At 52.1% G+C, this 8,825-nt stretch overlaps 1 protein-coding gene across 1 annotated transcript in view; it reads right to left on the bottom strand.

Moving 5' to 3' along the window:
- Window positions 1–8,825, bottom strand: part of WNT6 (wingless-type MMTV integration site family, member 6) — a gene marked incomplete at its 5' end in the record, with an annotated part of 13,023 nt that overhangs the window by 2,848 nt on the left and 1,350 nt on the right. The window contains 2 exons of the mRNA XM_014530999.1: window positions 1–106; window positions 306–526. Of these exons, the coding sequence (XP_014386485.1) occupies window positions 1–106; window positions 306–526 (327 nt within the window). The remainder of the gene's footprint in view (window positions 107–305; window positions 527–8,825) is intronic.

The raw sequence follows: 8,825 nt of genomic DNA, 5'->3' as shown, positions 1-8,825 counted from the left end.
GCCTGGCAGCCACACTGCAGCAGCTCGCCCATGGAGCAGGCCTGCGTGACTGCATGGCTGGCGCCTGCCGCCGTGATGGCAAAGACGAAGGCGGTCTCCCGGATGTCTGTGGGGACAGGGAGGAGCAGTCAGCACAGCATCAAAGCTGAGTCCTAGGGGACTGTGGTGGGCAGGGCAGTGAGGTGGGGCTGGAAGACAGGGTCGGGGCAGGGTGCCCAAAGATTTGTGGGAGAGGTGGGGCTCCGGCAGCCTCCCCAAACCTCCACCCTCTCCTCTGAGCCCGGAGGTTCCCTCCTCACACTGACCCTGCTGCAGGATGCGCCCAAAGGCCTTGCTGTGGCTCGAGCAGTTCCAGCGGCGGAAACGGAACTGGAACTGGCACTCTCGAACCCCAAGCCGGGCACCCCGCGCCAGCTCAGCCACCACTTCCGGCTCCTCCTGGCACAACTCAGCCTGCCGCCCTGCCAGCCTCCGTGCTTTCCTGCAGATACTGGTGGGGTCCATGACCAAGGGGCTGCCCACTGCCCTGGGAAGCAAAACACAGCAAATCAGGGGTGTAACTCCAAGGGTTGGGGGTGACAGAGAGGGAGACCAACACCCCGCCCCCCTCAGCCCACCACCAACTAACATTGAGCCAGGATACGCCTCCAGGAGCCAGGATACGCCTCCCACCACCACCAACTAACATTGAGATTCTCCTATCTGGTTCCCCTGCCATTCCATCCATGTCTGTGTTCCCTTTTAACTAGAGTCTAGACTGAAATCACTGTAGAGCAAGAATTCAATCTTGTCCTTCTATGCACATTTTTACTAATAAATCCTTATATAATTTGACTCAAGGTGAAGGCCGCTGGCAGCAGGTAGGCCAAGACTAAAATTCAACAGGCCTTGCCCAAAAGGAGACAAGGAAGAAATTAACAGAAGGAAGATCAAGAAGGTTGTCAAAGAAAAGAAAAAGATTTTAGAAAAAGATCAGAAAAGAACTGGTCTTAGTGGACCACAAGCTGATGTGTCAGCTGAACAGTCCTGATGCTAGAAAGGCATGGGCAATTCCAAGGGATATAGAAAGCCATCTGATGTTAGAATGGCTGGGGAATGGAGCCTCTGAGGGAAGTCACACTCCCTCTCCAGCCCAAGTTTCTCATTCTGTACAATGAGAAGGATGGGCTTTGATCTCTAAGGTGGGCCCTCCCACCCTGAGATCCTCTGTTTCCCTGAATTGGAGAGCAGGAAGAAGGAGCTGGGGGCTGAGTCTCTGAAGCACTATGAAGCAGGTGACAGTGACCCTTCTCCTACTCCAGGAACTGTGGCCTTTCCAGAGCAGCAGGGCAGCAAGCCAAGCCCTATGCACTGGGGTGACATAACTGATTGGAGAAGGGGGACCCTGAGAGGTGGGGAAAGACCTCATGGGAAGCTCCACACACTTTCAGAAATCCCTCCATTCCCACCACCATGCTGGCTCCCACACACATTCCCAGCCTTCATTCTACCATGTGGTCTCCACACCAGGCCCGTGAAGGTTAACTTGGCTGGGTATTCACACCTGGGTGAAAGGGCTTTCATCAGATTGCTCTTATTTGAATGCTTAACTGGTATGCCTGTCTTGTAGGAATGAGTGAGTTGAGCACTTGGGAGCTGAGGGTAATTTGAGACCACTCAAAAACCCTTCACAGAGGGCAGAAAAAGACTCTCTGGGCGGGGAGAGAAAAGTGGCATCAGGAAATAGAAAATGTAGAGGAAAATGGTGGTAGATAGGTGCCAAAGGTCAAGGTGGCCTCTTTTCAGTTTAGCTTCAGTGTACTCCACCCCCACTGTCCCCATTTGCTCCACAAGTACAGGCTTCCCAGGCATGTTCTGGCCCAACAACAATGAAATGTAATGGGCTTAAATAGCAGCAAGAGGAATTTAGGTCTTAAGATAGAACTTAACACTAAGGAGTGAGATGCTTGAAGAAGAGGTGGTTGCAGGAAGATGTGTAAGTCCTTTAAGGTCACACACACACACACACCACCCGACAGATCATTGTTATCATCCTTTTCCAAGTAGTCCAGGAGCCAGCGTTCTCTCCTCAGTGGAGAGACTTATAGTCCAGACCAGCGATTTTTCAACCTGTGTGCAGTAAGAATTTTTAAAACATGCAATACCTGACTATTGAGCCATAGCACTGACCTCTTTTCCCTTAGATTATTAAACAAAAAAAATGACAACAGCCAACACAACAATAGTTGTCTGGTATGAATGAATCAAAATTATACCTAATTTTTTGGGTCAGATTGACACATTTTTGGTGTGCTGCAGAACTTTAGTAATTAGTTTATGTGTGCCATGGGATGAAAAAGGTTGAAAATCGCTGGTCCAGACCTTCCCTCCTCCATGCTTAGGACCTGCCCATCACTGCATTCCAACTGTAGCCTGGGAAGGTCTAGCCCCAATCCTTTCCCAACCCTAGAGAAGTGATGGATGGAGCAGGCCAAGGGTAGGACAGCCAAGCTGGCTCCCAGTGGCTCAGTGACCTTCAAGAATTTTAGGTGCTTCAAGAATTGATTTCTACTGCCCAGTGTGGCTCAGTGGTTGAGTGTTGACCCATGAACCAGGAGGTCACAGTTTGATTCCTGATCAGGGCACATGCCTGGGTTGTAGGCTCGAATCCCCAGTGTGAGGTGTGTTTCTATCTCTCTCTTCCTTCATCTCTGAAATCCATAAAAACATTTTTTTAATTTTAAAAAGAGTTGACCTCTATCTATTTATCTATCTATCTATCCTCACCTCCAGCCACTTATTTCACCTCATTACAAAAAGAATTTGAGGCAGCTTCCAGTAAGGTCATATAGGGTCAGCAGATAAGACTATAAGCACCTTGAGAGCTAGAAGCGTCATTTTCTTTTTTCTCCTAGGCAGATTTTAAGGTGCTTAATTCATATTTCCCCTCGATTTTAATGAAAATTTTGCATATTATGAACAATCACTATGATAATACAATGAAAACCATTTAATACATGTTTTTGAATGAATAAATGAGCCATCTAAGGAGAAAAATCTTTACTTGAGCCCAGCCCCTGTCCACATGTCATTTCATGACTCCTAATTGCTTTCCGTAAACATTTTATTTCTCCCACTGGATTCAGAGGCAGGGAAACAGGCCTCCCCAGGCTGTCCAGGTCCTCTCCTGCCACCACATGTCCAGGCCTCCACCTAGGAGTCTGGGGCTCTAAACACTCAACACTCCCCCATGCTACTAAGTTCCCCAGTTCTCCTCCCCAACCCTGTCCTCTGCTAACTCCCTACTTTCCCAAGGTCGACTGGCCTTATCTTCCCAAGGTTACTCTGCCCCATCCCTCTCTTCTCCCTCCTCCTGTCCCAGGGGATGGAGGGGGTATGCAGGGGAGAAAGGCAGAAATCTCTTGACCTTATCTGTTTCCCAGGGGCTAGAGATAGAAGACTCAGAAGGATTCCTGGCTGCCTGGGAACTAGACTTGTTTACAAGCTGGTCAGGAGAAGGGATGGGCAGTAGTAGCAGCCAGAATCCCAAGGGACCAGTTTGCTCCCTGCCCTCCTGTTCTTGCTCCCATCCTAAAGTCACAGGAAAGGGAACTCCAGAAAATGAGTGGCAGGGCAGCATTGGGCAAAACACCGAGCCTCGCTTCAATACCCTGGTCTCTGTCAAATACCCTGGTCTCTGTCAGCTCGGGGTGAGCTGAGCCACTCTGGGCAAGTCGGTTCCCTCTCTGGGTTTCAGAAACATGAGGAGCTCGCATGAAAGGCTCGCATACCCCCTCTGACTTTAACACTTGACTCCACATCAAAAAATAACTCCCCCATCTCTCCTCTTCCTTTACCCTCCTTCCTTCCTTTCTGCTTCCTTAGGGAATGAACTCTGCTATTCATGCTCTGAGTCAGCATTGTCCTGGGATCAGCCCACAGAAGCTGTGCCCGTTTGGGAACATCTGCATGTTTTGGGGGCTGGAACACAAGGTGGTAAGAAATATAGAATATGTAGGGTCTGTGATCCTAATCAAGTAGACATTCCTGGGCATAGAAACAATGAGGCTAGTTTTAAAAGAAATCAGTATGCAGACAAGAAGGGACAAGCCTAGGGTTAGCCATTCTAACTGGCTTGGCCTGCGCCAAAATCTTCCTCCCAGGGCACAACATCTGTAGATCCCGCTCTGGGGGCCCGGAGTCCTGGCCTGCTCTACCTTTCCTTTCCCAGATTCACAGGGCCTAAGAGAATGCCCAAGGTCGTGCAGTCCAGCTCCACCAATCTGACCTCCATTATACAGATGCACAATCTGAGAAGGGAGATGACCAACACTGACCACTCAGCGTGTGTGTGTGTGGGGGGGGGGGGTCTCATTGCAAGAAACTTAGGTAAATATTTTAAAAACCAAAGGGCCAGAGGGAAACGGCCACCAAAAGTATCAGAAGACATTAGGTAGCCTCACATGCCACCCTCCATACAGCCCTTACTCCTAGCAAGATTGGGTAACTCTGCAGCCATCCCAGATTCTACTGCTAAATTTCTGGACTCAGAGCCAGCCCCTCTGTACCCCCTAAGTCATGAAAATCTTCCCCAACATCTCTCCAAGCTCACCTTAGATACCACTTGCCCTAAGGTGCCTCCTCTGGGCCCCATGCCTCCCTCTGCATCATTCTGCCTGTCACTCATTTGGGGGAGAGGGGCAGGTGCTTGTTATCCTGCCAGTGGCATAATTATTTTGTCATGTTTTCTTGTTTGTCTCTCCAATTAGATAGGAAACTCATTAAAGACAAAGATCTCATGAGGAAGCATAATATCAGTGGCAGAGTGCGTGCAGGGCTTTGGGGATCCAGCAGACATGGGGTTGGATCTGGGCTCTGCTGCTTATTCTGTGACGTTGAGCGAATCCCTAGCATGTGAAGTTGGCATTTAGTATTTGCTGAATGGCTGCTGAGACTTAACCTTCTGAGCTGGTTTCTGCAACTGTGAAATGGAAGCAAATAGTAACACCTGCCCACTTCCCAGGTGACCTGTGAAAAGAGCCTGTCCAGAGAGTGGGCTTCCACAAGTGATTTTTGTCTTGCTATTCACACCCTTATTTATCTCTTGGCCTGCTCAGTGCAGGGCAAACAGTAGGAGAGCAGGCAGTGTCTGTGGATCCTGAGAACTCTCTCTTCTCCAACTTACACTTCTCAGCCTGTGTCTCCTCCCCTACCAGCCCTGCCCATGGACCAGAGGACCCTCCAGGACTCCCACCCCCCTTCCCCGATAAGCACTCCTTGGGTGGATTATTGAGGCCAAGGGGATCACAGACCCTTTTGATGCCCAGCCTCCTCTGAAAGGTCTCACAGCCAGCTCTCTATTTTCTCTATTTCCCCCCACCCCCTTCTAGGGTCCCTCATCTGACCCTCACCTCCAGGAGCCAGCAGAGGGAGCCCTGAACCCTGGGGCTGTGGGTGGGGGCGGAGGCGGCTGGGCCCGGGCCTGTGCCCGCCCGCCTGTCCTGTCCTGCTCTGTCTAACTCCCTAATTACTGCTCCCCCTCCCCCAGTCCCTACTCCCACCCCAACCACCACATCAAAGCCAGTGATGCCCCAGTTCCATTAACCCATGCCTCCCCACCACCCACCAGCCACCCTATTCCACCACCCCTCCCCACCCCACCCCAATTTGCTTCCCTGTGCCCTGTCCTGGACATTGCCCTTCCCACCTCCTCACACTTCTCTCCTTCCCATTCCTCTTGTATGGACTTCACCATACAAGAGGGCTTCCTATTGATCAGGGCTGCGGGAGGCCAAAGAGTAGACACATTGAACCTCCTATTGGATCCCCTGAGTTCAATCTGTGCCTTCTGCTCTCCCATACTTAGGTGGGGGCAGAGATGGGGGAAGCTCAGTACCCCTTTCCTGACTCCCACCCCCAATGGCACGCAGGGTGAGATCCTCAGCAGGAGGTAGGCTCCTGGCTCCCACCCTCAGCTGCCTACATTCTGTGTGGCCTCTGGCCATCTCCTACCCCTGGACTTTGCTGGACTTCTTACTGTAAGTGACAAGATGGGGCCAGATGATCTCTAAGTCTTTTCTCGGTCTAATTTCCGAATTAAATGGAGGGTTCAGAGCTGGAGGAACCAGCCTAAGAGGCCAGGTGGAAAACAGGAGAACCCTCCCAGCAACCTTTCCCTTCCTAAGGCAGTCCAGGCAGCACCTAAGGTCTCCTCCCATCCCACTGCAGGCAGGAAGGAGGGCGCAGGCTAGAGGACTCTTACCCAGTCCCCAGGGACAGGCTTCTGTTCCCCGAGTGCCTCCTGCTCTGGCTGGCTGGGTGCCCTGCTGCCAGCCTGACCCAGGCCTGGCTGCCTGCCCCGCCCTGGCCTCATCCCCTCCACAGCTGCATTTCTTCATCAAAGTACACATTTGAATCCCCCTCGCTGAGCCCTGGTGATCAAGCCTCCCACTGACCTCCCCCCACCAACTCCTGGCTTCTGATGAGAGCTGGGCAGGAGGGGGCTGGCACCTCCCAGGAAGTGTCACAGTGCCAGGACTCTGGTGGGCTCAGGGCATGCTCTGGCCCAGATTGAGCCAGCCTCCTTTTGCCCCTGCCCTTTTCTGCTCACAGCCCCATTGTCTTCCTCCAGGGAAGCTGCCAAGGCAGGAGGCCTGGAGGGTGGGACTGGATGACCACCCCACCCCCATCCCCACCGCACCCTGAGCTTGGCAGGGACCAGCAACAGGACTGCCCACAAAGGGTGAGGGCCCCAGATAAAGATGGGATGGGAAAGGGTGGCCAGGCCCAGCTTGGGGTGGGGGGTCACAGCTGGAAAACCCGGGTTTAAGGAAGGAGCCTTGTCTTTCCCCTGTCTCCCTGTGGGGCCAGATATGAGGCTATCTTAGGCCCATGGTTCCTGTTTCTATAAGGAAGGGGGTGGTGGTGAAAGGCAAGATGAGATGGGGGAATGGGGTGGGATTGGGTGGTGCTTTTCCCAGTGGAATAAGGGGAGGGTTAGTTTCTTTCATAGGAAATATAAAACAGAGAGAGGAAAGAGGAAGAGAGAAAAAGGGAGATTAATTTGGTGATTCTGTGAAAGTGAGCTATTTTCTACATCCACTAATTAAAGGATAAATACAGATGGGTCAGACATTAAGAAGAACTTTCGGGGTGGGACGGTCGGGGAACAGGTAGAAGGGAACTGGTGCCCTGGAAGCTATAGCCTCTCCCTCTCTCTGACTCATTCCCAAAATAGGACCTGTCAGGGTCAGCGCACTGGCTGGACAAGACAGCCTGGTCAGTGTCCTCGGATTCTGCAATTCACAAGGATACAGTTACAGATGTGAGAGAGGCAGGCAAAGAGGCTGGGGCAGAGTTTAGAAAGCATCAATTCCATCAAGGGAACAAGGGGGAGAGGGACAGAAGTGAGAGAAACCTTTGGAACCAGGAGCCAGGTCCCTGAGCCTATTCCAGGGCCGGAGCCACTCCACTCCAGAAAGGACCCTCCTCTCCTAACCAGGACAGTCCTGTCATTCAGAGTTCCTGGGGTCCGCTCTGCTCCCAGTCTGGCCACTGCTGGAATGTCCGAGCGGACTGCAGTGGGCTGCTGCAGGTCACTGCTTCCTCCTCCACCACTGGAGCCCTAACCTGAGAAGTAGGGAGAAGAGGGCCAGCAAGTAGGTCCTAGGCCTCAGAGAACAGCCTGGAAGTTCCTGGCCTGGAAAAGCTCCTGGCCAAAGTGAAGCTGGAGGGTGAGGGTGAAAAAGAATGGCAGGAGCCTCAGGCCACTTGGGCTGCTGGGTCTGGCCCATCAGCCCATTCCTGATCTTGGAGGGCAATGATGGGTGTGGTGGGAACAGGAGTGAAAGCAACCAGAGTCAAAGGTCCTGAGAAAGGGAATCTGGGCTCCGACCAAAAGAAAGAAGTATCAGAAACAGACAGAGGAGTGCGAAGGGCCAAGGCGGGCAGGAGAGGCAGGTTCTATCTGGGAAGCATCTGAGCGAGGCAGTCTCTGGACATCTTATCAGCCCAGCCCCTCACTCTTCACCCTGCTTGCCCTGCAGCTGTGGCCATGAAGGCCTCTGTGTTCTCCCACACCTGTCCTCCTCACCTCCTCCCCCACTCCTTGCTTCCCAGCTTCAGGGTCAGTCTCCAAAGGATCAGGTCTCCCTCCCTCTGGTCTGGCTCTTACCCAGCAACCCTTCCTGAACAAAGGCACCCCCACAGATACAAATCCCAGAAAGGTGAATCAACCAACCAGTAACACTCCATAAAACTGTCCCCAGCATGTTTAGCCTCCAGGGCCCCAAAAGCCAAGGCTCTGGTTTCCAAGACCAGGGAAGAGAGACACAAGAGGAGATGGTTGTCAAAATGCAGTATCTGGCATAGTTGCCCAATGCATGGGATGGTGCATTGGGAGCACAGAGAAGGCAAGGGAGAGAAGACAGAGGGACAGCTTCCTGGAGGAAGTGTCATTTTAATTAGAAGGATGAGAACAATTTTGACAAATGGAGAGGGAAGGGAGGTAAGGCAACAGCTATCAGGGAGAAACCCCTGTCCCACCCTGAGAAAGGGCAAAGTTAAGAAAGGTTTTGGAGAGCAAAAGAGAGACCCCTTTACAAAGTGTTGCTTGGGACCCTGGACTTTAAACTTAAACAAATATCCCTTTACACCCAGGAGGTCTCTGGCCAGGAGAACCTGGGGTGTGGAGGAGGGAACTACATTTAAGGAGTACCTCCCAATGTCAGATAACTTAGCAAATTATCCCACCTAATGCTCTGACTAAGCCTGCCAGGTAGAAGGATTGTTTCCCTGTTTTATGGTTGAGACGTTGCGGGGGGGGGGGGGGGGGGGGGAAAAAGGAC

The sequence above is a fragment of the Myotis brandtii genome, unplaced genomic scaffold (assembly GCF_000412655.1).
Source record: "Myotis brandtii unplaced genomic scaffold, ASM41265v1 scaffold79, whole genome shotgun sequence".
Taxonomy (NCBI): domain Eukaryota; kingdom Metazoa; phylum Chordata; class Mammalia; order Chiroptera; family Vespertilionidae; genus Myotis; species Myotis brandtii.
Note: the sequence above shows the minus strand (reverse complement) of the source record. Positions and strands in the feature narration are given on the sequence as shown.